The 27,832-nt window shown below is 55.4% G+C and overlaps 4 protein-coding genes across 11 annotated transcripts; 3 read left to right on the forward strand and 1 right to left on the reverse strand.

Annotated features, from left to right (window-relative positions):
• Positions 1 to 177: 177 nt before the first annotated feature.
• Slc52a2 (solute carrier family 52 member 2) lies at positions 178 to 24,538 on the reverse strand. Of its 5 annotated transcripts, none has more exons than XM_059248034.1 (6): positions 24,308 to 24,538; positions 6,951 to 7,180; positions 1,952 to 2,169; positions 971 to 1,856; positions 755 to 878; positions 178 to 650 (listed from the first exon to the last, which is right to left on the reverse strand). In XM_059248034.1, exons 3-6 carry the CDS (start codon positions 2,079 to 2,081, stop codon positions 438 to 440), a joined length of 1,353 nt encoding a protein of 450 aa, XP_059104017.1. In that variant the 5' UTR covers positions 2,082 to 2,169; positions 6,951 to 7,180; positions 24,308 to 24,538; the 3' UTR covers positions 178 to 437. The 5 variants fall into 5 exon arrangements, with proteins under 5 accessions (XP_059104017.1, XP_059104016.1, XP_059104020.1 ...); XM_059248033.1 differs by having other exon boundaries at positions 1,952 to 2,172; XM_059248037.1 differs by lacking the exon at positions 24,308 to 24,538 and having other exon boundaries at positions 1,952 to 2,172; positions 6,951 to 7,217.
• Fbxl6 (F-box and leucine rich repeat protein 6) lies at positions 2,696 to 5,668 on the forward strand. Of its 4 annotated transcripts, XM_059248032.1 has the most exons (9): positions 2,697 to 3,150; positions 3,403 to 3,561; positions 3,689 to 3,752; positions 4,015 to 4,146; positions 4,229 to 4,336; positions 4,417 to 4,530; positions 4,605 to 4,836; positions 4,915 to 5,161; positions 5,423 to 5,668. In XM_059248032.1, the coding sequence occupies exons 1-9, from the start codon at positions 2,759 to 2,761 to the stop codon at positions 5,571 to 5,573; spliced, it is 1,599 nt and encodes a 532-aa protein (XP_059104015.1). In that variant the 5' UTR covers positions 2,697 to 2,758; the 3' UTR covers positions 5,574 to 5,668. The 4 variants fall into 4 exon arrangements, with proteins under 4 accessions (XP_059104013.1, XP_059104012.1, XP_059104015.1 ...); XM_059248030.1 differs by having other exon boundaries at positions 2,696 to 3,150; positions 4,605 to 5,161; XM_059248031.1 differs by having other exon boundaries at positions 4,229 to 4,325; positions 4,417 to 4,836.
• Tmem249 (transmembrane protein 249) lies at positions 5,806 to 8,002 on the forward strand. The gene is made up of 7 exons (XM_059248022.1): positions 5,806 to 5,829; positions 6,190 to 6,345; positions 6,419 to 6,569; positions 6,784 to 6,878; positions 6,978 to 7,173; positions 7,340 to 7,425; positions 7,702 to 8,002. The coding sequence occupies exons 1-7, from the start codon at positions 5,806 to 5,808 to the stop codon at positions 7,882 to 7,884; spliced, it is 891 nt and encodes a 296-aa protein (XP_059104005.1). The 3' UTR covers positions 7,885 to 8,002.
• Scrt1 (scratch family transcriptional repressor 1) lies at positions 21,981 to 27,786 on the forward strand. The gene is made up of 2 exons (XM_059248038.1): positions 21,981 to 22,331; positions 24,303 to 27,786. The coding sequence occupies exons 1-2, from the start codon at positions 22,217 to 22,219 to the stop codon at positions 25,235 to 25,237; spliced, it is 1,050 nt and encodes a 349-aa protein (XP_059104021.1). The 5' UTR covers positions 21,981 to 22,216; the 3' UTR covers positions 25,238 to 27,786.
• Positions 27,787 to 27,832: the final 46 nt, after the last annotated feature.

Here is a 27,832-nt window from a genome sequence, read left to right on the forward strand (position 1 = left end):
GCTCAGTGGTTAAGAGTACTTACTGCTGCTCCAGAGGACCTGGGTTCGATTCCCAGCACCTGCACGGCAGCTCAGAGCAGTCTGTTACTCCAGTTCCACAGGATCAGGGACCCTCTATTCCTACAGAGGGAAGCAGACCTGGTACACGGAGCTGTGCTCCCGGGATTAACAACTCACTGGAGAGAAATGTTTTATTGTGCAAATCCCACAAAGGTCCCAGGGTGAAGGCCACAGCCCCAACCTATCCCTGGCTCCAGGCCCTGCTCTTTGGTCCTCATCCTGGTCTTTTTCTCAAAAGCCAGGTCTCTTATGGAGTGTGCAAAATCCACGAGTGTATCTGTGAGTAGGGAGGCCACCGTGGGCCACAGGGCTCAGTCAATGTGGCAATCTCCAGGTGGAGACCAAGTGAGGTGATGTGAGTCCCACACGTCCCAGGTTCAAGGCTTACACTGGTCCACACAGTCCTCTCCACTTCGAAACACTCGGTAGATGCTGGTGGGAGGGAACATGGCAACGGCGCCCAGCAGAGAGCCCACCTGGATGGCCACACCAGCTGCAAGCAGTGCTGGCCGGCCTCCACTGTGCAGCATGGAGCTGACGGCCACCTTGACGTATGAGAACACACCCGCACACAGTACCCAGCAAAGTACCTGGAAGTGGGGGTAGAGGGGAGTTTTGCAGCCGCAAGCTCAACGCGAAATCCCCCTGCTCTGAGACAAGCCCTCTTCCTCTTTCATGCCCCCATTATACTTACCACGAGGACCACACCTGCAGAGGTGCCCACCAGAGGAGGGCAGGGACTTAGGACTGCCAGCGCCATTAGGTAGGCTCCAAAGCACATGCCCAGCATAGACAGACCATACAGCCCTGCCAGAGACCTGCCAAGGATGGGCTGAGATTCAGGACTGGCTGTCCCAGGCCCCGGCTGACCTCAAGTTCCTCCCCTCTGGGGCTTGGGGCCCATGTGCACCTGCACAGCACTGCCATGGCCAGAAAGCAGGCAAGGGGGTTGGCGAGGCTACCCAGTACGACAGCCAAGTGGTAGGCCAGGCGCCCATAGGGCAGGCAGGAAAAGCTCTGTACGGCAGGCAGCACACCGTTGGTCAGCGCATTGGTGACAGCCAGGAGCCCCAGTAGACCGACACTTCGGGAAGAGAACAGTTGAAGGGCCTTAGGGTCTGAGCTGGGAGTAGTGACTGCCACCGGGCCTGGGGGCTCCTGCAAAGGTGAGGCCTCTTCCTCTTCCTCTTCCTCCTCTGTTCCTGGAGTTCCTACCCGAAGCCCTGGACCCATCATGGGTACAGATGGTGCAGATGGCAGTACTAACAGGAGACCTTGGAAGGCAGCAGCTGAAGTGCCCAGAAAGGCAGTCAACACCCAGAAGAAAGTGCTGGCAGAAAAGCGCTCTGGGAAGTTGATGGAAGACATCTTGATAGGAGGCCCAGTGGTACCATTCTCAGGCACAGGCAGACACTCAAGGCGGCCCACCCCCTGCACCAGGGCTAGCACACAGGGCAACAGAGCGCTCAGGCCCTGGCCCAGGAAGAAAGACCGTAAAAAGGGAGGTGGCAGGTGGCTCAGGAAGGGCAGGAAAGTGACATTTGAAGCACAGCAGGCCAGTGCCAATATAAACGCCAGCGTTAGGAAGGCCACAGAGTGGGGCTGCCCTGCCACTGGGGCCTCATAGTGCCACAGAGGGGCCAGCAGGGCTGTGCCCACTATGCTTAGCCCCTGCACCACTTGGATAGGGATCCGCTCGCCCTTGCCGCGGGCCAAACGCCTCCACAGGGTCACCAGCAGCAGACCCAGGTTCCCCAGCGCCACAAGCACAGAGAGGTACGAAGGGAGGCTCCAACCTGCAGTGGAGGGAGGAGACTGCGTAAGCCCCCCCCCCCAGGCTAAGGAACCAAGAGCACCTGCAGCCCACCTCCACCCACTTCTCTTCACTCACCCTCCGGGAGCTCTCTCACTACTACAGGCAGCTCTACCCAGATCCCGTTGACCGCAGCCCAGGAGCCCATGCCGAAGAGGGCCACCAGCAGATGGGTCAGCACCAGTCGGCCCAGCGGAGGTGCTGCCATTAGGTCAAAGGGGGCAGGATAACAGTCCACTCTTCCCCACGTAGGTCCGAAGCTGCTCCTCTAGCTACTCTAGGAGCCAAACCTCTTCCTGCTGGAAGGAGACAAAAAGGCGAGTGGACAGAACCGGGGTCTGAGGTAAACAAATTGCAAGACTAAGGCACCTGAAGGGAGGAGGCAGATTGATCAAGAGTTGCACGCACCAAGGAAGCCTGCACCGGGACCCCACAGAGCAAGACTGGCAAGCGGGAGAGCAAGAAGCTGGCCTAAAGCGTGGCTCTGGGGAGGAGGACCAGCGAAGGAGCAGTCCCTGCAGCTTGAGGAGAATGAAGTCTCAGCACTGCTAAACCAATCAGGACCACAGCGAACTCCAAGGCAAGCGGCGCGGGTCGGCGAGGGGCGTGGCCGGCTGGCTTTACCCAGGGCTCCACCGCCGAGCGCTGTGCATCTGGGCCGTGGGGCCGGAGATGCCCGCCTAGCACCAGGAGCACGCCGCTAGGTCCGGGACTCAGCCAAATCCCAGCCCCAGAACTGGAAGAAGACGCCCGCAAAGCCGCTGTCCTCGCGGCGGAAGTCCCGCCCCCGGAAGCTGAGTGTAGTGGAAGATCTGAGGTCGGGGGCCACGCCCCTTCCTCCCAGCCCACCCACCCACCTTCCGCTTTAGCGGAGGTACCGGAGCTATGGCTCCTGTATCCTCTGGGCGAGTTCGGCGTCGAGCTCGGGGCTCCAAGCGGGCCGACGCGCGGGCCCGCTCGGCCGAGGACTGGTGGTGGGACAGGCTGGCCCCTCGCGGCTCTGGGTACCACCTGCAGCAAGCGGACAGCATGCTGCTCGTGCTGCCGGACCTGGAACCTACCCGCGCTCGTGCGCACAGGCGCGCCCCTCGCCGCGCTCCGAGACCCCCGACTCGCGGCCCCACGGCGGCTGCCAAGCACAGGGCCAAGCCCCGACCTGAGCCGTCGCCGGATCAGGGCCCGGACTCCGGCTGGGGAGACCGTATTCCCTTAGAAGTCCTGGTGCATATTTTCGGGTTGTTGGTTGCGGCTCATGGGCCCATGCCGTTTCTTGGCAGGTACGCTAAACAGCGCCTGCCGGGGTATGGACTGGCGCACTGAGCAGGTGGAGCTGCAAGGCAGAGGGCAAAGCATCTCAACGGGTATACACGAGTGCTCTGGCACCTATCTCCGCATGGAGCCCCCAAAGCCTGGCTTTAAGACCACTGCGCCGCAAGTTGCGAGGGCAGATATGCTGCTCCTAAGACACTTTATTGTAGGCATCGCTCACGGAAAGTCATGCACTCTCAGCGAACTGTTTCTTCTCCTAGGGCTGCACGCGTTTGCCGCCGTTGGCATGAAGCCACCTCCCATCCTGCACTCTGGCACACTGTGACCCTGTCACCTCCGCTGGTTGGCCGGGCTGCCAAGGGCAACCTTAAGGCAGAGAAGAAGCTCCTTGCTTCCCTGGAGTGGCTCATACCCAATCGGTGAGGGGGGTCCCTTGTCATTCCCTTGCTCGGCCTGTGCCTCCGCGCATCAGTGTTGGGTAGGGAGGATGCTGGCCCGAGGGGCAGCCTGAGGACTCTGGCGCAACTGGGCCTTGCTGTCGCCCAGGTTCTCACAGCTCCAGAGGTTGACCCTCATCCATTGGAAGTCTCAAGTACACCCTGTGTTGGAGGTGAGAGCTTGAGACTGCCCTGAACACCAGCTGTTAACATTTGAGTTGTCCACTGTCGGGACAGTGCCCTTGGCGCTGCCCCACAGAGATGTCTGCCTGCCCGCTCAGGTCTGTCTTGCTGACACCTTAGGTAGGAAGTTGCCAGAGGAAAAGGCACCCAAGTGGGCCTGGCATGGGCAGAATGGGCTTGTCAGGACGTCCGTTGTCTCTGTAGGCTTTTACCTGCCCTCCCCGACCCCAGATGGCCTCTCTCTTGCCACAGCTGGTTAGCAAGTTCTGTCCCCGGCTCACCTTCCTCAAGCTTTCAGACTGCCACAATGTGACTGCTGACACGCTGGTCATGTTAGCAAAAGCCTGCTGCCAGCTCCACAGCCTGGACCTACACCATTCCATGGTGAGTCCTGTGCCCCAAGGGGCCCTGACAAAGCCTGGGCCCTTGTGAGGTGACACCCCCCCCCCCTGTGCTGGACCCCTAGGTAGAGTCTACAGCTGTGGTGAGCTTCTTGGAGGAAGCGGGGTCCCGAATGCGGAAGCTGTGGCTGACCTACAGTTCCCAGACGACAGCCATCTTGGGTGCGCTGCTGGTAGGTTGGTGAATGGGCAGGAACAGAGCTGCATGGGAGCTGCCAGGCTTTTGACCTAGTGTGTTCCCCCACCGTTACAGGGCAGCTGCTGCCCCCAGCTCCAAGTCCTGGAGGTCAGCACTGGCATGAACTGCAACAGCACCCCCCTGCAGCTGCCTGTGGAGGCTCTGCAGAAAGGCTGCCCCCGGTTACAGGTATCTGTGCTCTACCTTCTCCCACTTGCCTCTTGGCAACGTGTCTGCAGCCTGGCCCTCCTCCCGACTCACAGGTGCTACGACTGCTGAACCTGATTTGGCTCCCCAAGCCTTGTGGACGAGGGGTGCCCCAGGGACCAGGCTTCCCCAGCCTTGAGGAGCTCTGCCTGGCTGGCTCCACCTGCAACTTTGTGAGCAATGAGGTTCTGGGCCGCTTGCTCCATTGCTCCCCCAAACTGCGCCTGCTGGATCTTCGAGGCTGTGCTCGGATCACGCCCACTGGCCTGTGTGATTTACCATGTCAAGGTCAGCTGGCCTTGCGTGGTAGATGGGATGTGGGAATCATTGCCTGCCTCCTGTTCACACTCAGTTCTCTCATCCCAGAGCTGGAGCAACTCTACCTGGGCCTGTATGGCATGTCTGACGGCTTGACTCTGGCTAAGAAAGGCAGCCCCCTGTTGACCCAGAAGTGGTATCACACCCTGAGGGAGCTGGACTTCAGTGGCCAAGGCTTCAGCGAGAAAGACCTGGAACAGGCCCTAGCCGTTTTCTCTGGCACCTCTGGGGGCTTACACCCAGCCTTGTGCTCTCTCAACCTAAGGGGTACCCGAGTCACACCAAGCACAGTCAGGTCAGTGCCTCTTTCTCTGGTTCTTTGACTCTCGTACTGCTTGGTGCCGTATCTGACTTGGGGAACCAGAGGTGTCCTTCCCGGTTTCACGTTTCCAGGGACCAAGCAGAGTATAGGCACTGGCCAGACTCCTGCTTGGGGCCATCAAGAGAACTAAGCTTAGGCCTGGGTGGCTATAGGGAGTAGGCCTGGTGTAAAGTGAGGGCAGAGAGGGCTCCCTGGCCCACAGCTCACTTTCCCATGGCCTTGCCTGTTCCACAGTTCTGTGATTAGCAGTTGCCCGGGGCTGCTGTATCTCAACCTGGAGTCCTGCCGGTGCCTCCCCAGGGGTCTGAAGCGTGCTTACCGGGGCCTGGAGGAAGTCCAGTGGTGTCTAGAGCAGCTACTTACAAGCCCACTAGCTTCCAGATAGTCCACTTAACTCAGACACCTACCAGCTTTTTTCCCTGCCCCTTTTCACTTGGAAATGTTTGAGCTTTTGTTACAATAAAGTATTTTTAAGCATTCTGTATGGTCCTTTGTTGTTTTCTTTGAGATTCTGCTCACACTAATCTAGGCTGGCCTGGAACTCAGCGTAGCCCAGGCTGACCTTAAACTCACAACAATCCACCTATCTCAGCCTCCCAAGTGACAGGCTTACAAGCATGGACCAACATATGGTCTTTAGAGTAAGTGGTCGGATGAAAAACAGGGGTCGTACCTGATGGTGCAGGCTACAGCAGCCCAGGCCTGTGTTTATGGGAATGGCTCTTAGGTCCTAGCCCAAGGGTTTGCTGTGTCTGCTCACTGCAGGGTTTGACCCCTGAACTGTGTGAATTCCACCCTTGGAACACAGTTATCTGAGGATAGGGTAGGCAGTGAGGGGTAAAATGGTGGGGAAAAAAAAAAAAAAGGTACAGAGGCCTTTATCAGCCACTAGAATCCGGGAGTTGACAATGTGGGCAGCATTGACTTAGGCTGTCCAGCCATGAGGAAGCCAGGCTGCCTTCCAGGTAGTGGAGACTGACCAGAGAGTGCATGCTCATTAGGAAGGTGTGGTCAATAGAATAGCCCCTTCTAGAACCCTCTGCCCTGAACTTCTAGAACCCAGGCAGCCCAGCCTGGACTGCTGCCTACTTCCCTGCCCTTCTCTTGTCTGGCCACTCCTGTTCCTTCCTGAACCTGCCACCCTGGAGTTGTCTCGGGTGGGAGTCCTGTATAGAGGCAGTGGGTGATGGCAGTGGGCAAGCCGTATGCTGACTACTTCTACCTAACCAGGTCCCCAAGGAACAGACCGGTGGCTTCTCCACGTCTGCCATTGCCCAGCACTTCTGGCTCTGGGCCCTAGGACTCTTCTCTACTGAGCGTCACTTAGCCAGGCGTCTCAAGCACAACAGCTTTTACCCCTTCCAGCAGCAGCAGCCGGATGGTAGGCAGGGGACAGCATGGCCAGGTTCCTAGAAGTGGAGAGGCTGGCTGACGCCTGGATGGGTTAGGGTAGGCAGGGGCACTTGTGGGTACAGGCACTGTAGTAGCATGGAGAACCTCCACTGGGTGGGCTCTTTCCCCCAAATCCCTGGTACTGTCCAACGCCTGGGGGCAGCTCCTGGCTGTCCTTATGTGCCGGATCATGCTGTCCTCAGTCTTTGTGCTAGAGTACTTCCTGGACACGCTCTGGAAGGGGATGCTGCTCTTTATCTTCTGCCTTGTCTTGGTCTGCACTGGTACCCTGAAACAGGTCAGAGGTCCTGCACCCCACCCCACAGCTCTCTGCGTGAGGGCCACCCAGGAACCTCCTGCCAGAACTCACCTCCCTATTAATCCTTGGTGCCCACAGGTGGAGAAGCAGGAGACCTGGTGCTTTCCTGCCTATGGCATGGCTATAGGTCTGTGGCTCATGATCTCCTCATTGCCCCGGCGCCGCCTGGTGCTGAACCACACCCGTGGCATGTACCATTTCTCCATCAGTGGCCGAACTGTATGTCAGGGGCCAATGCATCTGGTCTACGTGCGCCTGACACTCAGCTCTGATGGTGATGTCTGGGATACGAGAGGGTAGAGGGAGAGGGACATGGATTCAGAGCTGGGAAGGGCCAATAGTCCATCTGGACGCTCCCACCCTGGAGGCCCAACCCCTACCATCCTACCCCTGGGCTCTGGGAGGTTAGGGTCCTGGCTCAGTTGCTTATCTATTGCTAGCCTATGGCAGGTGCTTCTTCCAGCTGGTCCTTTGTGGCCACAAGCTAGAGCCACTTGTGCTGGTACAGCTGTCAGAGCGCTATGAGGTAGGTCCTGCACCCCCCCACCCCCAGCCCCCCCAAAGATAACTGCTGCTTAGAGTTCTTGAGTGGGGCTATTTTCCACTCGGAGGGTAAATATAGCACAGTCCCTTTAGTGAGGCCTCCGCTCTGCGAAGGGTGGAGGGAGCACCGTGGATCCTAGGCGGGGGTAGGGATACTCCCTGGTAAGGGGAAAGGGTACCTAAAGAGCATTGTGGTGGGGGATGGGGGGATTCTCCTATGTGGAGAATGGAGACCTGGCTGCCATTCACTTATTCGCAGCAAATGGAATTCCTGGGCCGGCACATTGCCCGGAAACTCAACATCAACTACTTTGACTACCTGGCCGCCTCCTACCGTCATGTGGTCCGCCACTGGCCGCTGGGGGCGACCTTTAACCCTGGCATTGTGCATCGAAAAGCACAAGCCTACGCGAAGTCAAGTGTCACCGACCTGGATGTTTAACCCTAGGGCCTGAACCCCAACCTCCTTTTCCCTACACTGTCCTTATCCCCGTCCTGGAGGGACGGCCAGCCAGCCCCACCTACTAGCCTTCCTCTTACTAAAGCTGCTTCAATCTCCAGCCAGGTGGTTCTCTGTTTGTTTGTTTGTTTGTTTTTGAGGGGGCTTCCATTAAGGGTCTTCCCCTAGCACAACCTTCCAGAATCCCATCTTCTCCGGCCTCTGGAGCAAATCCCACAGTTTGGGTTAGAAGAAGCGAGGAGAGTATCATGTAACCAGGCCTCTGAGTATCTGAACTCATCACTAGGCTTAGGACTTCCTGTCCCTCTTAGCCAGCAATGCTGAATTGGGGCTAACCAATGAAGCCCGGCAGTCAGAATATGATTGGTCTGTTTGACTTAAGCACCTGCCCTTAGTCCAGCCAGCAGTGATATGGGGCAGAGTCAGATGATATGCCCTGGGCCTTCTGGCATAAATGCGACTCCATACCCCAATGTTGCTTATGCACACTTGGCTTCCAGAGTCCTCGGCCAAGCTGCCACGCCCACCATGGCATATGCTTTGTGTCTCTGATGAGCATCCTTGTCTGGCAGAACACTCTCATTCCCACACTAGCACCTGAGGCCTCCTGGTGCCTGGGGCTGCCATGGGAACAGAAGACCACTGTCCACCTGGCTCTGTGGTCAACATGTTGGCATACATCCCTGGTACCAGGACTAGCTACATAGTTAGTAGAGCCACAAGTTGAAGATATGGAGCCTTGCCTGGTGCATGCCTTTAATCCCAGCACTTGAGAGGCAGAGGCAGGTGGATCTGTCTCTGAGTTTGAGGCCAGCCTGGTCTACAGAACAAGTTCCAGGACAGCCAAGGTTACACATAGAAACACTGTCTCAAAAAAACAAAAACAAGGGGCTGGAGTGATGGCTCAGTGGTTAAGAGCACCAACTGCTCTACCAGAGGACCTGGGTTCAATTCCCAGCACCCACATGGCAGCTAACAACTGTCTGTAACTCTAAGATCTGACACCCTCACACAGACATACATGCATACACCAATGCACATAAATAAAGATAAATAAAATAAAAATGAAAAGAAACCAAACCAACCCCCCCAAAAAAAAAGAAAGAGAGAACGAAAAGATGGAAGGAAATATGGAGTCTTCGTTAAAACGTTGTTAAGGAGTAGGCACACACCTATAATCTCAGCTTTGGGTGGATAGAACCAGGAAGATCAGAAGTTCATGGTCATCCTCTGATACATTGTGAGTCCCAAGCCAGCTTTGGGCTACAGAGACTCTGTCTCAACAATAAAAATTACTAAGGGGTTAGGCAGAGTGGAACATCTTTAATTGTAGCACCCAGGAGGTGGAGACCAGAAGTTTGATAGTATGAAGGTAATAAAATACTGTCTTGGAAAAAAAAAGTTTAATGAGGGATCTGGAGTGTAGGATGAAGCTCACACGTGCAAGGCATGGGTTTCATCAATCCGTTGGGACAAAAAAAAAAAAAGGAAAAAGAGAGGAAGAGGGATGGGGAGGAAAGGATGATGGACAGAAAACATCCTTGGAAAATTCCAAATTGTTAGTCACGCCAATGCCAATGGAAAATGGCTGGGAAGTTCAATGAGAAGCCCTGTGAGCAAGAGAAGGACAAGTTAGAAGCACTAAGGTTTCAAGAACTGCAAAGAGGAGTCGGCTGAGGTCACAGCTTGAAGGACTTACTGGGTAGGTAGGGCCTGGGAAGCAAAGGCACTTCTTGTGAGGCCCAGGGTTTCTGGCCTAGGCACAGGGGCTGGTGACCAGGATCGGAGTAAGAGTTCTAAGGGGAGTTAGGCCTGAAGTTGCTGGGCAGAATTACTCAGTATTTAATTATTTTACAGATCTGAGGCTTGAACCCAGGGACTCATGGGTGCTAGGCAAATGATGTCCCACTGAGCTGTACTTTTATCCCTGCATGGGAGGTTTTTTGTTTTTTGTTTTTTTTAACAGAAAGGCATGGGGAGAAGGAAGGAGCTGCATGCACAGGTCTGCATCTCTATCAATTACCTGTTGCTGGGACCAAATTCCTGAGAAGAATCAGCCTAAGGGAAGAAATGTTTATATCGTCTCATGGGTGATGGGATCCGCCTTGTTTTGGTGGGGAAGGCATAGCAAGCCAGAGCAGAGAGGAGCTGATCTCATTTGTATCCACAGTCGGGAAGCAGGGAGAGAAGAATATTGGTGCTCTGCTCACTTTCTCCTTTATATACAATCCAGTATGCTAGCTAGCCCACAAGATATTGCTACCCACATTTAAGGTGGGGCTCATAGACATACATAGCAGTTTTTCCCCGTAGTGCTTCTAAGTTCAGTCAAGTTGACAAAATTGACCACCACATTTTCCAGATGTGTCTACAAAGCCAAGGCCCCGGGTAAGATGTGTCTGGCAGTTCAGTAGGGGTAGTAGATGAGAAGGTGTACAGGGATGTCAATCTGGTATCTGACACAGAGGCAGAGGAAGAGCCTCAGAGACTGGGAACCCGGAATGGGAGGAGAGGGAACCTATGTTATGTAAGATGGGGACTTGACTTCAGAGAAGGGGTTCACTAGCTCTGTACAAGTGGGGAGAGGGAGGGAACTAGTGGAACTCTAGGTAAAGAAAGAGAAGGCAGCCTACAAGATGTAGGTCTCATTTGAGTACATTTAAGGCATATTGGGGGGCTAGAGATGAGGATCAGTGGTTAAAAGATCATACTGCTCTTATAGAGGACCCAACATTAGTTTCTAGCACCCACATGAAGTGGGGTCACAACTGCCTGCAATTCTAGTTCCAAGGAATCTAGCACCCTCTTGTCTCTGTGGGCACCTGTACTCACAAGGGGGCACACCACACACACACACACACACACACACACACACACACACACACACACATTTTTAAAAGAATACTAGTGTATAGATATTCCTGTTCCAAAAGATTTATTTTGAAGCAGGTGATGGGATATTTGTAAGAACCATGTTCTTGGATGGGCAGACAAGGAAGATGATTAGGGCTATAAGTATGATTGGGAGCAGGGTGTACTCCACCTATGGAGCTGGATCATTCATGTAGCTATACTAGCTAGGAACTTGGTTGGGGCCACAATGTCCAAGATGACCTGCCATTATGCAGGACCCTTTTCCAAGTAGCATCTAATCATTCAGGAGGTCCCCTAGATGTTGGCTTTCAGAGAGGGTATAATAAGAGAGCAGACCCTGGAAGGCACTTGTTTCAACATATGTCTAAATGTGTTACATGTTGATGCCTCCATGGACAGAAGTTACGCAAGAAAGCAGCGGTGGTGGCGCACGCCTTTAATCCCAGCACTCGGGAGGCAGAGACAGGTGGATCTCTGTGAGTTCGAGGCCAGCCTGCTCTACAGATCGAGATCCAGGACAGGCTCCAAAGCTACACAAAGAAACCCTGACTCGAAAAACAAAACCAACCAACCAACCAACCAACAACAAAAAAAAGCCATCACTGTGTGGAGGAGTTGGATGACCCTTAGGAGGTAGGAAGAGCAGGGCTGTAAGTGTAAGCAGTCCAACAGAGTACACCCTCTAGGTCTCCCCTGCAAGACACAGACTCCTTCCAGGACCCTTGAGGTCTCATGTCATTGAGCCCTCCACTCAGGTTGAAGTCCAGAGTCTGAGTATCTATGTTAGGTGCAGAAACACACGAGGGTCCTCAGGCACAGTCCTCCCTTGGGGTTGTCAGGTGCAGAGTCCTGAGAATTAAAAACCCAGCCCCCACGCCATGTACATTAATGACAAAGAGATGGACCATCGTCAGTAGATACTGCTATGGAGACAGCCTGGAATGTGGGCTGTATTCAGCTTCCAAAGTAGGGTATAGAAGAGGGAACTGGTAAATGGACAGTGGACCACCTAGACAGATACCACTTCAAATCATGTGTGTCATATACCATCGCTAGACTTCAGTGGGAAGACTGGGTCACCCTCATCTACAGACAACTGTAGACCAACGTCAACTTAAGAAAGGTATGGTGGCCCATGCGTGGGATCTCAGTGCTTGAGCAATTTGAGTCTCTCAAGTTCTGGGCCTGCCTGGACTACATAACGAGCCCAGTTGAAGTATCTACGAAATATTCCATTTTACAAAATTGGACATCATTCCTTAAAAAAAAAAAAAAAAAAGCCACAGAGAGCAAAGAAAGGCTAAGTGCATCACAGACCCCAAGGGACCACAAGGGTGCCTAAATGTAGTGCATCACCTTGAATGAGCTGGCACCGGGAACAGAAAGGGGACGCTGGTGAGGAAATCGGTAACTCCAAATAAAGCCTGGGTTCTGTTAATAATGTGTCATCAATGTTGGGTTTCTTAGTTTTGACATATTAATCATAGAAATGTAACATATTGAACCGGCCTGGAGGTGTGCACTTTAATCCCTGCATTTAGGAGGCTGGCTTTAATAAACGAAGTTAGCCAGGTGTGGTGGTGCAGGCCTTTGATCCTAGGGAGGCAGAAGCTGGAGAACCTCTTCTGAATTTGAAGTCAACCTGGTTTACATGTCGAATTCCAGGCCAGCCAGGCTACATAGTGATACCATGTCTCATAGAAAATGGAGAGGGGCTGGGTAACATATTGGGACCAGGAATGTAGTTCAGTGGTATAGCATTTATTTACTCAGCATGTACAAGGTCCTTGGTTTGAACCCCAGCACTGAAAAAAAATTAAGTAGAAGCAGCAGCAGATACCCTGCTGCCCTGAAGTAGAGCCTTGCTCTAGAACCTTACACTGCTCCAGTTGCTTCTTCTTTCTTCTCTCTTCTTTCTCCTCCTCCTTTTTGGTTTTTCCAGACAGGGTTTCTCTGTGTAGCTTTGCAACTTTCCTGGATCTCGCTCCATAGACCAGGCTGGCCTCGAACTCACAAAAACCTGCCTGGCTCTGCCTCCTGAGTGCTGGGATTAAAGGCATGCGCCAACACTGCCTGGCTTGGCTTTGTTATTTTAACCATCCTTATTCTTGGCTTGCTTTGTCTGTACTGACAAAAAAACGTTGAAGCTTGAGGGTCTCTTTTTGTTTTGAATGGTCTAGTTCATTTAGTGCAAGTCAGTAGGACTCCTCTAAACACCATGTAGGTTTTCAACTGTTTAGATTTGTTATTAGGCAAGGTTCACACCCAGGAACCTCTTCAAGGTGGCCTCTAGGACAAAGTATTGTGGCTGACAAAAGATTGCTGGAAGAGCTGGCCGTGGTAGCTCATGCCTGTAATGTCAGCACTTAGAAGGCTGAGACAAGAGACTGGCCCAAGTCCAAGACCAGCCTGGACTGCAGAGGGACCCTGTAGTCCTCAAAACAAAAACAAACTGTGAATGTTGCCTCTAGTCTTTGACCTCACCAAATGAGAAATCTTAACACCTACACTCTGGACTTAACCTTGACACCAAAAACATTTCACAGGTGATGCCCTAGATGTTATCTATGCCTAGAGGCTCTTCCTTAATAAAATCCTTTTGCAGGGCTTGGGATGTGACTTAGTTGGGATAATGTTCGCCTCACTTATACAAAGCCTAGAGTTCAGTCTGAAGCTTTGCATAAAACCAGGTCTGGTGGTGAACACCTATAATACGCCAAGGAGGGTCAAGTTCAAGTTCATCCTTAGCTACACAGTGAGTCTGAGACCAGCTTGAGCTTCATAAAACCCTCTCTGAAAATGCCAAAAAATAAAATAAAGTTTTTCATGTTGGTAACTATAATAAAAAAATATTAACTTTTTAGCGTAGTGAGTTCTATATAGGAAATATTTCCTCCAGATTTTGCTTGAAAATGGAAGTGTTCTCTCTCCATCTGAAGTCTCTCTTGCAGCATAACTCAAGGCTAAAAGAACTTAGGGGCAGGGCAAACAGCAGAGGGGGTGGGGGTGAGTGGGTACTTGTCAAGCATGTGGGAAGCAGGGGCTTCACCTCCAGCTGCATAGCAAACAAACCAGCTCAGAATCTGAGTGGAACAGTATTGGTTTCCTGGGACAACGAAGTACCAAGGACCTGGAGGACTTATGTCAGTAGTCACTTTTTTTTTTTTTCATAGCTCCAGAGACCAGAGTTTGTGGGCTCAAAGGGAGAGTCTTGTCTCACCCTTAACTTTTGGTGGTTGATGGCAACCTTTAACTTTTTACTTACCATTCATTCATTCATTCATTCATTTGAAATACTGGGAAGTAACCTCCGACACACCAAGCGTGTTCTTCCCTTAAGCTATATCACTAGTAATCTGTTTTTTATCCATTCATCTGTGGTGAGCACTCCATTTTTATAAGCATATATTTATTATCCATGATAATGGGTTTCATTATGATAGTTTTGTATACAGGTTGTATTCGTCTGGGTCCCCTAGAACAGTGGTTCTCAACCTATGGGTTGCGACCTATGGGGGCAGATCAAGTGACCCTTCTACAGAGGTTCCCTAAGACCATCAGAAAGCATAGATATTCACATTATGATTCATAACAGTGGCAAAATTATAGTTATGTATTCAGAGATCCTCCTGTCTCTGCCTCCCAAGTGCTGGGATTAAAGGCGTGCACCATCACCTCCCGGCTAAAAATATTTTTTTTTCATTGTTTTTGTTTTTGAGAAAGGGTCTCACTATCTAACCCTGACTGGCCTGGAGCTCCCTACCTGGACCAGGCTAGCCTCAAACAGAGATTCATCTGCCTTTGCTCCTATGTGCTGGGATTATTAAAGAAGGGTTCCTTCCATGACTGACTTTTTTGTTGTTGTTGTTGTTGTTGATTTTTGAGACAGAGTTTCTCTGTGTAGCTTTGGAGCCTGTCCTGGAACTTGTAGACCAGGCTGGCCTAGAACTCACAGAGATCTGCCTGCCTCTGCCGAGTGCTGGGATAAAAGGCATGTACCACTGCCGCCTGGCTCCATTTTTTTTTTAAATTTAAATCACATTTATTTTGTCTGTGTGTCTGTGTCTGTGCATGTGGGTGTCAGTGGACAACTGGCGGCTGCTGGCTCTCTCCTTCCACCATGTGTATGCTGGGAATCAACGAGGTCATCAGGCTCGGCTGCAAATGCCTTAACCTGCTAAGCCATCTCATTGGCCTGTTTTCTTGTGTGTGTGTAGTCACGTGAGTGCACATGTAGAATCTATCGGTCAGCCTTATGTGGTATGTCTCAGGAGCTATCTCCCTGTGTTTGGAGACAGGGTCTCTCACTGGCCTGGAACTCACTGAGTAGCCTAGGCTGGCTGGCCAGGGCACCCAAGGGACCTTCCTGTCTCCCCTTCTCCAAGGGAATTACAAGCTTGTACCCACAGCCAGATTTTTCATGTTTTTAGGGAGTGAGCTCAGGGTCCCAGGTTGGTGTGGCAAGAGCTTTACCAACTGAACTATCCCTCCAGCCCTGGCTTGTTCTCTATGAGACTCGGCTCTTCCCTGCTGCTGCAACTTTTTTGTGTGTGCGTGTGTGGGGGTGTTGATTATTTTGCTTAAGACAGGATCTTAACTTCTGATCTGCTCGCCTCTGCTCCCCAGAGACTGGGATTATAGGCCTGTGTCCTACCACACCTGTCTCATCGCTGCGTTTAAGCAATTTCACTATAAGATGCGCCTTGGTACTCTTCCTGTTTTGTGTGTGGAGTTTGTTGAATGCGAGTCTGTGTTTTTGTTTTATTATTTTGAGACAGCTTCTCTCTAGGTAGCTCTGGCTGTCCTGAACTTGATACATAGACTAGGCTGGACTTTAACTCTCAGAGATCCGCCTGCTTCTGTCTCCTGAGTGCTGGAGAGTCTGTGGGTTATTTGGGAGAATTTTGGCCATAATCTTTTCCTCCTTTTGTTTTCTCTCTCGTTTGTTTGTTTATTTATTTATTTATTTATTTTGAGACAGGGTTTCTCTGTGTAGCCCTGGCTGTCCTGGAACTCACCCTGTAGACCAGGCTGGCCTCAAACTCACAAGATCTGCCTGGCTCTGCCTCCAGAGTGCTGGGATTAAAGGCGTGAGCCACCGCCCGGCTTTTTTGGTCTTTTTTGTTATTTTGTATTTTTTTTTTTTTTGGCATGTTTTGGGATCCTATAAAAGTTCACACAGTTCCTTTTTATAGCATACTAGATATTATATTTAATGAAAATATTTACTGCTTTGATACTTGCTCTCTGTGCGTGCGCACGAGTGTGTGCGTGCATGTGTATGTGTATGTGTGTGTGCAGGTGCTCGTTGAGACCAGAGAACATCTTCTGATGTTTTGCCTCAGAAACATCATTTACTTTTTGTGTGTGTTTTTGAGACAGGGTCTCTCACTGGCCAGGAACTCACCAAGCAGGCTAGGTGGACTGGCCAATGAGCTCTGGCCGGCTCTTATTTTCCCAGTGCTGGGATTACAAGTGCATGCCACCAAGCCTGGCTTTTTCCCATGGGTTCAGTGCCTGAACTCGGGCTCCTGTGCTTTGCTTACTTGTCAAGGACACAGCTATCGTCCCGTTGTGATCCAGACTCTTATGATCCCCAGTCACTTGGGCTTTTGTCGTTGTTTGAATATAAAGTATTCCTCCAAACGGCTCAAAATTGAAGGCCTGATTCCAATGGAACAAAGTTCAGGGGTGGGGCATTTGGAACCTGACTGACTACCAGGACTCATCAACCCATTGATGGAATCATAGTATGGCATTATTAGAAAGTGGTAGTAAGGCCGGGCGGTGGTGGCGCACGCCTTTAATCCCAGCACTCGGGAGGCAGAGCCAGGCGGATCTCTGTAAGTTCGAGGCCAGCCTGGGCTACCAAGTGAGTCCCAGGAAAGGCGCAAAGCTACACAGAGAAACCCTGTCTCGAAAAAACAAAAAACAAAAACAAACAAACAAAAAAAAAAAAAAAAAAAAAGAAAGTGGTAGTAGCCAGACAGTGGTGGCTAAGTCTTTAATCCCAGTACTTGTGAGGCAAAGGCAGGTGGATCTCTGAGTTCGAGGTCAGCTTGGTCTACAGAGTGAGTTCCAGGATAGCCAAAGCTACAGAGAGAAACCCTGTCTCAACAAAACAAAACAAAACAAACAAAACAAAAACAAACAAACAAAAACAAAACAAAAAAACCTAGATGGCATTCAGCTGAAGAATGGATAAATAAAATGTGGTACATATACACAATGGAGCAGAGAAAAACAATGACAGCATGAGGTTTGCAGGCAAATGGATGGATCTAGAAAAAAATCATCCTGAGTGAGGTAACCCAGACTCAGAAAGACAAACATGGTATGTACTCACTCATAGGTGGACACCAGATGTAAAACAAAGGATGACTAGACTGCTACTCACAACTCCAGGGAGGCTACCTAGTAAGGAGGACCCTAAGAAAGACACAGGGATCGTCCAATGACAGAGAAATGGATGAGATCTACATGAGCAAACTGAACGTGAGTGGGGGTAATGAAGGGCAAGGGTCGAGGGAAAGAGAGCTTAGGGGAGCGGGAGATCCCAGCTAGATCAAGAACAGAGTGGGAGAACAAGGAAAGAGACACCATGATAAATGAAGACCCCATGGGAATAGGAAGAAGCAAAGTGCTAGAGAGGTCCACAGAAATCCACAAAGATACCTCCACAATAGACTACTGGCAATGGTCGAGAGAGTGCCTGAGCTGACCTACTCTGGTGATTGGATGGCCAAACACCCTAACTGTCGTGCTAGAACTCTCATCCAATGACTGATGGAAGCAGATGCAGAGATCCAAGGCCAGGTCCCAGGTGGAGCTCCAGGAGTCCAATCAGCAAGAAAGAGGAGGGATTGTATGAGCAAGAGATGTTGAGACCATGATTGGAAAAAGCACAGGGACAAATAGCCAAACTAGTGGAAACACATGAACTGTGAACCAATAGCTGAGGAGCCCCAACTGGATCAGGCCCTCTGGATAAATGAGACAGTCGTTTAGCTTGAACTGTTTGGGAGTCCCCCAGGCAGTGGGACCGGGACCTGTCTTGAGTGTATGAGCTGGCTTTTTGGAGCCTGGGGCCTATGCTGGGACACTTTGCTCAGCTTGGGTGAAGGGAGGAGGGGACTGGACCTGCCTTGGTTGAATCTACCAGGCTGAGCTGAATCCCCAGGGGAGACCTTGCCTTGGAGGAGATGGGAATGGGGGGTGGGCTGGGGGGAGAAGGGGGCAGGAGGAGGGAGGACAGGGGAATCCGTGGCTGATATGTAAGATTAAAATAAATTATAAAATTAAAAAAAAAAGGTAGATATTGGTAGGTGGGGCCTAGCTGGAGGAAACAGAATACTGGGGTTGTGATTTGGAAATATGTACCTTGTCCAGCACCTCCCCCACAATCCCTCTCTGCTTCCTGGCTGCTGCAAAGTGAGTAACTGTTTTGCTCTGCCTTTCTCTCATGATCTGCCTAAACAGGGCTCAGAGACAATAGAGGACCAGGGGTTGGAAACTCTAAAACCATGACCTGAAGATAAACATTACCTCCCTCCGGTGATATCAGTTACAGTGGGAAAGTAACTAACATCGCCTCCATGTTTCTGCCTCAGTGAGGACCAAGTCTGCTTTGCCCTTCAGGCCTTTTGAAGTAGACCTTCTCTGGACCTTCAACCTGTCCTAGTGAGCTCAGGTGAGGTAGCTTCCCTTTGTGCTACCCCCTAACCCAGCAACCCTTTTTGGAGGCTACTGTTTCTCTCACCACAGATGCCCCTGGCTTGGAAGTAAGGTATCTTGTCACCTGCTCCTTACTGAATTTGCAGATGGTTTCATCCTCTCCCAGGACTCCTAGCTCAGCCATGTCATTAGCTACGATGGCCAGCCCGTACTCATCACTGTGGCTGAATTAAGTCTCAAGGACTAGCTTCCTTTTCCCTCCTACTACAGCCTTGACCTCATCCTGTTCATGACCTCATCCACCCAGTCACCACAGAAGCTGTCCCCACCAGTGATTCCAATACAACTTCCCATTCCCTGTCAATCACCTGTCTCAGCCCAGGGGTGGACCCTCCAGGGAGGCTGTCCATTGATTCCCTAGGTGGGACAAGATCACAAGGGCCTGGACACATCAGTGGGCTGTTGGCAACACCCCATCCTATATCCCCGCCCACCACCACCTTAAACCTTCCTGCAAGATGGAACCTGGGCAGAGGAAGACATTCACAGAATGAACACTGAGACCCTTACTGAAAAGGGATAAAAGTCGGACCAAAATAGCAAGAAGAGAGCCTCACAAGGAGGTTTTGTGGGAGCTGCTAGGAAAGCCAAGATCGTAGGGCCTGCAGTTATCCATTGACTGAGGGTTGCTTTGCTCCTCTACAAAGCCTTCTCAGGCTGCAACTCTTAATGGAAGAGACTCTGTGAGGCCTTGGGTAAAGGAGCTTACAACTTGTCAAAATGACTGGTCAACTATTCCTCAACTCTCTGGTTGGATCAAGGGTCGGGGGAATCTCTGGATGAAAGTGGGGGCAGGGGGGCAGGTTCACAAGGCCAGTTGGAGTGCCCAAGTAATTGCACCTGGGTCCCATGTGCTCCATGCACCTGGGCTGGTGGGGACTGATGGCCAAGGCCTGGACCCAGCTGCCCTCCTAGCTGTGCCCCCCATCCCCCATGGTGGGGAGTCCTGAGGGATCCACCATAGCCAGAGCAAGGCCTGTTTGAATAGTTCCCTCGGTATTGCCTGCCCCTGAGACCCAAGGACACATGTGTCCAGGCATGGTCTCTCTCATCAAGGGCGTTAGGGGCCAAAGGAGAGAGGGGAGATGGACAAAGGGGGGGAGGGGTGTGTATCGAATATAAGGACAGAGATTATATGAAGGGATGGAGAAAAGAGGGTTGACCCAGGAAAGACTGAAGGGGCAAAGGACCACGACTAATGAAGGGACCCGAGGGGCAAAGTATAGGGACAGAACTAGACAGGATGACTAGGCCTGTGAGGGGACCTAGAGGAAGTGGGAGGATAGAGTTGGGGGCGGGGACAATGACCAGAAGAAGGCAGCAAACGGAGGGTGAGGGGGATCGAGCCTGCCTGAGCCCCGAGGGTCCGTCTGGTAATTAGACCTTGTTCCAGATGAACCCCCACCCCCGTCCAGCAATCAAAATGCTAATTGGCCCGACGCCTCCGGCTGCGCCTCAGCCGTTTCCCCCTCTGGGAAGGAGCCGGGACTAGTGGCGTGGCTGGCGGGGGAACCCTCGCCCCCCACCCCCTACCGCGAGCTTCGCCGGCTGCTGCTCAGCGATAAGGGGGAGGCCGCACCCGCCCTTGCCCCCTCGGGAGCGCCTGCCACGCAAGATGAATGTCCCGGCCGCCGAGAAGCTGGGCCGCTAGCCTAAAAGCGGGCGAGTGGTCTGCACGCTCGGCGTGCGGCAGGTAGCTCACACCCACCGTGGCCGGACGCGAGGCGGTGGAGGCAGGTGGCAGCCAAGCACGCGGCCGGAGGAGGGGAGCTGAGCTCAGCGCTGCCGCGCTGCCCGGGCGTCTGCGCCCGCCGGACCCGTCCGTAAAAGGTCACCGCGCGGCCGTCCCCGCTAGCCGCTCCGGGACCGCAGTCGCTGGTCCGAGCAGGCTGTGTGGGGGAGAGCTCGGCTCAGAGACCCCCCCAACGCGAGGAGGGGGCGACGAAGGGACAATGGCGGCGCCCGGCCCTAATTGGGGACATATGCACCCGCGCGCGGCCATTGTCAGGCCCCCCAACCCCCCAGTGCCCCGCCATTGGCCGCTGGGCCTGACGTCATGGGGGCTGCAAACTCCGGGCGGGCGGCCACGGGAAGGGTTATTCGCCTGGTTGCGGGCCCGCCTGGGGAAGCTGCAGGCGCGCGGAAGGGCGGAAACCACCAATGAAGCGGAATTTCGATGAAGCGGAATTTCGGGAACCGGGGCATGGCAGTCCCTCTCGCCACGCACACTCAGCCTGCTACGACGCTACTGTGCTGGACATCCGTCCCGCGGGAGAGGCGGGGGCAGAGAGGTCCCTCCAGCGGGCACAGGGTCAGCCGAGGTGACAGAGTGGCAAGAGGCACTGCGGCACAGGGCGCACCACGGGCTTCCACACTGCGTTTTCGCTGCCTCAGCATTCACTCCTTGGGTCGCCCGCCCGCCTCTCCCCGCCTCCGCACAGCCCGCGCCTAACCTCCAGACCTCATACGGGGCGGCGGGGACCCGGCTGAGGTCCGCTCGCCTTCTCCCCAAAAGAACCAGAGTCGGGGGTGCGCGAGTGTCAGGCCCAGTTCCCACCTCTCCCCCCCCCCCCCCCACGCCCGACTATGCCACCAAGTATCGGGTCGCCATTCCCCCCAGCTGCACCGGGGAACTCCGCACAAGTCAAAGCGAGGCATCCCCAGGACCCCTCCCAGGAGACCCTGGCCCGGCCCAGCCCGGCGCAGCCATTTCCGCCGGCCTTTTCCCCTCCCCGCCCACCCCCTCCCCCAGCGCTTGGCTTTAAAAGCCAGAGGCTGCGCTCGGCGGCAGGCAGAAGAGGCTCGCGGGCTCAGGAGGCCTGCCCCGGAGCTGTCCGAGAGCGGAGCCCCGCCCCCGGACCCCCGTCCCTCCCTCTCGCCTTCCCTCCCTCGGCCCGCCCTCCCTGAGTACCCCTCCCCCTGAGGACCCCCGCCCGCCGCCCGCCGCCGCCGCCGCCGCCGCCGCCGCCGCCGCCGCCGCCGCCCGCTCCGACTGCAGAACAATAAAGCCAGCCTCCCAGAGACCCCCGCCGAGGACCCCCGCCCGGCGACCAAGCCCGGGTGGCCCGCCCCTCTCCGCCAGCGCCAGCTGAGCGCGCCCGGGCGCTGGCCGCGGTGCTGCCCTTAGCCAGCGCTGGCCGCGGTGCTGAAGCTGCTGGTGCTCCTGCCGCTGCCACTGTCGTGTTCTCTTGGCCCGGCGCTGCCGCCCCCGGGGGCATGGGGCGCCGCTGACTGAGGCTCCGCCGCCGCGGCGGGGGGGGGGGGGAGGGGAAGGGGGCCGTGGGGCCGGGCCAGCCCTGCACCCATTCGCAGCCTCCGGGCCCGGGACGGAGCCGCTCCCCCCCTCTCCGCCCCCCCCCCAGCCTCCTCCCCCGCCTGTCCAGGGGCGGCACTGCGGGCTGGGAAGCCGGGACCAGAGGAGGGAAGGAAGGAAGGAAAGAAGAGAAAAGAAGAGAAGAGGAGGAAGGAAGGAAGGAAGGAAGGAAAGAGAGAGAGAGAAAGAGAGAGGAGGGATCCGGAGGGGAAGAAGAGGAGACGCAGGGCAGAAAGAAGAGAGAGGATCACACTCGCCCAGCAGCATCCACAGGCCAGACTGGGGACAGTACTGCTTCCACCGCTCCTCGGATGGTGACGGGGCCTCGCCGCGGACGTAGTCCCCCCGAGCCCCGGCTCTACAGGCCCTTACTGCCGGAGCCCCGCAGGAATCATGCCCAGGTCCTTCCTGGTTAAGAAGGTCAAACTTGACACATTCTCTTCGGCAGACCTCGACAGCTCCTACGGGCGCGCCCGCAGCGATCTGGGAGTGCGACTGCAGGATAAAGGTGCGCTCTGGACTGCAGCTGGGGCAGGGCCCAGGGCTTTGCTGGAAGGGGTGGGTGGCCAGAGTGTGGGGGTGGAGTGGCGGGGTAGGAGGGGATGTAGCTCCAGCGGAAGCAGCCCGCAGCCCGAGGCTGGAACCGAGAATGAAGGCTGAGGAAAGGGGAGCAGAGTAAGGCCAGACAGCTTCCAAGGTTGGGCAGAGTGTGGGTACAGGAGAGGTAGGAAAGAGGGATCAGGAACAAGAAGCACTACAGGCACACACTGACCCACACACTGCTGCACAGACACCTGCTGACATAACAAGACCCACTTATATGGGCACATGCAAACCCACACCCAGAAATCTGGATCTATTTCACTTTTCTTTGGCTGCACCTTCAAAGCCCCTTGCTAGGGCTGTCTAGGGAATGCTGGGCGCTCTAGGGAGTAGGCATGGGGTCTGGCAGGGCCACCCACCTGTCAGGGCCTAGGTACCAGAAGAGGCAACAGCAGTATCTTCCCTGGACTCAGGATTAGGGAGGAAGAGGTGAGCAAGGGAAGCCAAGGTATTGGAGTCAGGGGAGGCTCTTTGTGTAAGGATGCCCAAGTTCAAGGACAACTGTTAGCATGCAGGCAAGAGGGGACAGGGGTGCCAGCAGTGTGGGGTGGCAGAGCAAGTGTGACCTGCAAGAGCATAAGCCTGTGTGGGCCCATGTGACTGCGTGTGGCCATGTGACTTTGTGCGTTTGTGTGTGACCCTGTGTGTGTGCCTGCCTGTGTGCCACTACATGAGACCACGTGACACCGAGGCCGCTGTGCACCATGTGACTGAGAGTGTGTCTGGATGGCTGCATATGTGACCCTGCATATGTGGGAGGCAAGTTCCAGTGCTAGGGTCAGTGGGCAGCATGCCCTGTGAGAGGACACCAGGGCTGATGATTTCTGAGAGCCTACGTGTAACCCTGAAAGAGCTGGAGCCTGCATTGTGAAGGGGATGCATTTATGATTCCGAGATTGTGAGATCCATCTTGTACTTTGGGAACAACTGCAGTTACTGGTATAAACAGTGTCCACCTGCAGCTTGCCTCTATTAATGTGTCCCCCGGTGGATGCCCTGGCAGTCTTCCTAGTGCCCTGTTGGGGGGCTTGAGAAGGTCTCCAGAAGTGTTAGGCCATGGGGAGAAGAGAGTGTGGACCAAAGTAGGACCCAGGATAAGGGAAAGTAGTGGGTAGAGGTAAATGAGTTCAAGCTGCCAGGGTAGGGGATCAAGTCCAGTGAGCGGTCAGAGAGATGGGAGATGACAGAGAAGTACTGCTGATGGCCGGAGAGAGATGCTGCCTAGGCAGAAGTCGCTAGGGTTTTGCTGGCACACCTAGGGAACCAGAAGGACAGCATCAAGTCTGGAAGCAGCTACTGGGGCCTAAAGGAGGCCCCAGGGGACCCCGAAGAGGAAAGACCGTCGGGGTCTCTGGGCTGGAGGCCCTGGCTTTGTGCGCGGCGGGTCTGCAGTGTGTTGCATAATCAGGGAAAACTGCTGAAGTGGGGAGAACCCGAGGGGGAGGGGAAGGGGGAGGAGGAAGAGAGGAGCGCCGCCCCTCCCCCCTGACCTTGAGGCTCGCTGAAGGGGGGCAGCCGCGCCCGAAGATGCATCTCTCTCTCTCTCTCTCTCTCTCTCTCTCTCTCTCTCTCTCTCTCTCTCTCTCCTCCCTGCGCGGGGGCGGGGCGCTTGGGCGGCGGGGGAGGAGCCCTGCCTGGCCCTGTCTCATCCTCGGCTGTCTCTCTTCTCTCCTCTCTTCCCCTCCCCACGGTCCCCATCCTCTCTGCCCTGTGGTCCCCGGCCCCTTCTCCTTTGTCCTAATCCTCGTTCGCCCTTCCCTCCGGACCCCAACGTCTCCCGCTGTGTCTCCTCGGTCTCCTGCCGCCCGCTTTGCGTGTGTCTTGCCCCGCTGCTCCGTTCCCCTCCCGCTGTCTGTCTGTCCGCCTCCGCCTGCAGGATACCTCAGTGACTACGTGGGGCCTGCGTCTGTCTACGATGGCGACGCTGAGGCGGCGGCGTTGCTCAAAGGGCCATCCCCGGAGCCTATGTACGCTGCGGCTGTGCGCGGAGAGCTGGGTCCCGCGGCCTCCGGCTCAGCCCCGCCGCCCACCCCTCGCCCAGAGCTGGCTACTGCTGCGGGCGGCTACATCAACGGCGACGCGGCGGTCAGCGAAGGCTACGCGGCTGACGCCTTCTTCATCACTGACGGGCGCTCACGCCGTAAGGCTGCTAATGCCAACGCTGCCGCGGCCCCCTCCACGGCCTCGGTGGCGGCCCCTGACAGCGACACTGGAGGTGGGGGTGGGCCGGGCACGCGAGGCTCTGGATCAGGGTCGGCTAGTCGGGGCGGTACGCGCGTGGGGGCGGGCACCGAGGCTCGTGCGGGGCCAGGAGCCACGGGCGCTGGTGGCCGGCACGCGTGCGGCGAGTGCGGCAAAACTTACGCCACGTCGTCGAACCTGAGCCGCCACAAGCAAACGCACCGCAGCTTGGACAGCCAGCTGGCGAGGCGTTGCCCGACGTGTGGCAAGGTGTACGTGTCCATGCCGGCCATGGCTATGCACCTGCTCACGCACGATCTGCGCCACAAGTGCGGCGTGTGCGGCAAAGCCTTCTCGCGGCCCTGGCTGCTGCAGGGCCATATGCGCTCTCACACGGGCGAGAAACCCTTCGGCTGTGCGCACTGCGGCAAGGCCTTCGCAGACCGCTCCAACCTGCGCGCACACATGCAGACGCACTCCGCCTTCAAGCACTTCCAGTGCAAGCGCTGCAAGAAGAGCTTCGCGCTCAAGTCTTATCTCAACAAGCACTACGAGTCAGCCTGCTTCAAGGGCGGTGCCGGCGGCCCCGCAACCCCTGCGCCGCCGCAGCTCAGCCCGGTTCAAGCCTAGGGCAACGGGGCCTCCGCCAGCCAGGTCGGCTCTTAGCAATACGGGCCCCCCAGGGAAGTCTCCGCTGGCGTCCGGGCGGAGGGGCTGGAGGGCGGGCCCCTCCTCACAGCAATAGGGGTAGGGAGCCGGCCCCACCCCGCCCCGCTCGCCAGGAGCCTTGCCAGCCCCTTCAAGCAATAGGGTCCCGAGGGGAGACCCACCCCGAAACCCCTCCCCTCTCCTCCAGGGTGCCCCAGGCTTTCTCCCAGCAATAGGGTCGACTAGACCCAGAACCGAACCTCATCTCTTAGTTGGGTCTCTGAAGACAGGGGTGAGGTGAGGTAAGGAGCGCCCTCCTCCCTCCTCTGCGCCCCTGGATCGCGTTGCAGAGACTCAGGTCTTCCCCACCCCTTCCCAAGCCTTCCAGGCCAAGCCTTCAGCCCGGCGTCCAGGGAGTCAGCTCCACCCGGGCAGCTGGCCGGAGGAGGAGCAGGAGAGCAGGCGGGCCACAGAGGCGTTCTGTTCCACAGGCTTTGCAGACCTCCCGGGAGTGCTAGACGATTTGGGGATGGGGAGGGGCGCGGACGGCGGCAACCCTCTCCCTCGGGTTCTTTCTGGGGCCTCAGTCCGAGCCTCCCTCCTACCCTCGCCTCGCATCCTCTGCCAAATCCGAATTCTTCCAGCCCGGCTTCCGGGGCTCTGTCCTCTATAACGAATAATAATGACGCATATCGGAATCGCATGAACTTATCCGACCTACTCAGACCCTGATCCCACCCTGCCCCGGGGCCCCCTCCCTCGCTCACCAGGCTTCGGGTGTTGGAGGACGGATACCCGGGCCGGCAGGCTGGCGTGCCACTGCCCTCTACACACCTCTGTATTTGCTTTGCGGGTAAAGCCCCCTGGGGGGGTTGCGGACGCGTCGGGTTTCTTTCTTTCTGTATTTATACGTTTTATTTATGAACGGATTGCACTCGGGTCAGGGAGGGGGCGCCGAACCCTCATTCTTCCCGCCGACGCCCGGGGCTTAGGTTGTCCAGGACCACTTCCTCTGCCCCTGAGCTTTGCCTCACAGAGGCCGGCCCTTTCCCGGAGGCCCAGGCCCCGCCCCCACTCGGTTGCCAACTTTCACCCGTCTATGCCAAAGCCTCGGCGGTGACCCTACCCCAAGGGCCCGCCCCATTGGCCGCCGCCTTTGTGACATCACTGCATGCAGGTCCCACCCTTCTCCCCAACCCTTCCCGGGGCTGCCCGCTCCCCTTCCTCTTAGTTAGTCCGATGCAGACTATAGAGCAATAATGCGCACTGCATGTGAAGCTGCCGCAGCCTCTAGAGTTACTGAGAATCAGGTATCCCCTGCCCTACCCATCCCATAGGCCCCTAGATCAGGGATGCTGCGCGGGGCCGGCCACGCAGACTTTCTTTCCCCATTCCCTACCCCAGGGCAGAGCCCGGCAGGCGTCATAGTTCCAGAGGCTGGAATGGAATGGCATCAACCACAGCCTGTCAGTCCTTCATCACCCACCGACCCATCACTGGGTACCTACGATTTGCCAGGCCCATCCTGAATCCTTCAGAGATGTGGCAACCTTCGGGGGGAGGTGCCTGTCAGTGACAGGGGCCCAACAAGCATGGGTTAGGCCAGGGTGGAAGGAAGTTGCAGAGGGCTGGATCCCCGGTCCCATATGGCCTCTCCTACCCACCTCAGTTCCTCGTTTATGCTGGATGTAGTCAGGCTCTGCCTTTGACTTGGGCCTTATGTTCCCAGCTCAAATTGGACAGGTCCCAGGGTCTCAGGGCCGGCTTCTCCAGGGCCACCCATACAGGTACCCATTTTCTGATTCCCTGAGATACGAAGCTCTGCTGTCTCTGTGCCGCTAAGGTGCAACAAGCTGGAGTATATGGTATGGCCAGCCTCATCACAGCACCAAGCTTGGCTACCCTCCTGGTGCGGACCCGCAGGCCTAGCATAGCAGTGCCCATATCCAACCCCCTTACTCCACCTGGCGAAAGAAATGCCCACACTTCCTAGCCTGGGCCTGCCAGCCTGTGCCGCATGCACACGCACACAGAGGCGCCCACCCTGCCCCACTCCTTACTCCTGTCTACCTACCTATGGAGAAGGCTGGAAGGGCTGTGGGCCCGCCAGGATCTCCCGCTTCGCCCACACCCTGCCGCCGTGGAAAGCCATGGGCCCCCTCCCGCCCCCCATAACTAAGCAGCACAATAACCGACTTAGCGAATTCAGGTAGAAGGAACGTTTAGGTAGCACCTATTTTGTACTGATTCTACAAGTAGGGCCCGAGGTGCGGGGGGCCCTCGGGTGGGGGCTGTGGCTGCCGGCCCGCCCCGCCCCCACCCCTCGCCTGCGCCCCGCCACCTTGTACATAACTCCTGGCCCGCAACAGGCTGGGATTTTTACTCGGGCCGTGTCCCTCTTCCGCCCCCGTTTGGGGCCGGGCCGGCCGGACAGACGGACGGACGGACAGACCTCCTTCCTAAGCACAATAGCACCAGCTCCTCGGAGCGCCGCACCTCCACGAGGAGAATAAATGCCACTCTTGATAGAATTTGGAGTGTTGACTGACGTGTCCTGTTGGGGTGCTGCTAGGGGTA

The sequence above is a fragment of the Peromyscus eremicus genome, chromosome 20 (assembly GCF_949786415.1).
Source record: "Peromyscus eremicus chromosome 20, PerEre_H2_v1, whole genome shotgun sequence".
NCBI lineage: Eukaryota > Metazoa > Chordata > Mammalia > Rodentia > Cricetidae > Peromyscus > Peromyscus eremicus.

Bases quoted from the DNA above. Each gene is read 5' to 3' on its own strand.
- Scrt1 (XM_059248038.1), top strand. From the start codon at position 22,217: ATGCCCAGGTCCTTCCTGGTTAAGAAGGTCAAACTTGACACATTCTCT. The intron at 22,332-24,302 runs GTGCGCTCTGGA...CTCCGCCTGCAG, and splicing joins AGTGCGACTGCAGGATAAAG to GATACCTCAGTGACTACGTG.
- Fbxl6 (XM_059248029.1), top strand. From the start codon at position 2,759: ATGGCTCCTGTATCCTCTGGGCGAGTTCGGCGTCGAGCTCGGGGCTCC. The intron at 3,562-3,688 runs GTGAGGGGGGTC...GCTGTCGCCCAG, and splicing joins GAGTGGCTCATACCCAATCG to GTTCTCACAGCTCCAGAGGT. The intron at 4,147-4,228 runs GTGAGTCCTGTG...CTGGACCCCTAG, and splicing joins TGGACCTACACCATTCCATG to GTAGAGTCTACAGCTGTGGT.
- Tmem249 (XM_059248022.1), top strand. From the start codon at position 5,806: ATGGACCAACATATGGTCTTTAGA. The intron at 6,346-6,418 runs GTGGGAGTCCTG...CTACCTAACCAG, and splicing joins CCACCCTGGAGTTGTCTCGG to GTCCCCAAGGAACAGACCGG. The intron at 6,879-6,977 runs GTCAGAGGTCCT...TGGTGCCCACAG, and splicing joins GCACTGGTACCCTGAAACAG to GTGGAGAAGCAGGAGACCTG.
- Slc52a2 (XM_059248034.1), bottom strand. From the start codon at position 2,081: ATGGCAGCACCTCCGCTGGGCCGACTGGTGCTGACCCATCTGCTGGTG. The intron at 879-970 runs GTGCACATGGGC...CATCCTTGGCAG, and splicing joins GCCATGGCAGTGCTGTGCAG to GTCTCTGGCAGGGCTGTATG. The intron at 651-754 runs GTAAGTATAATG...CCCCACTTCCAG, and splicing joins CTGCAGGTGTGGTCCTCGTG to GTACTTTGCTGGGTACTGTG.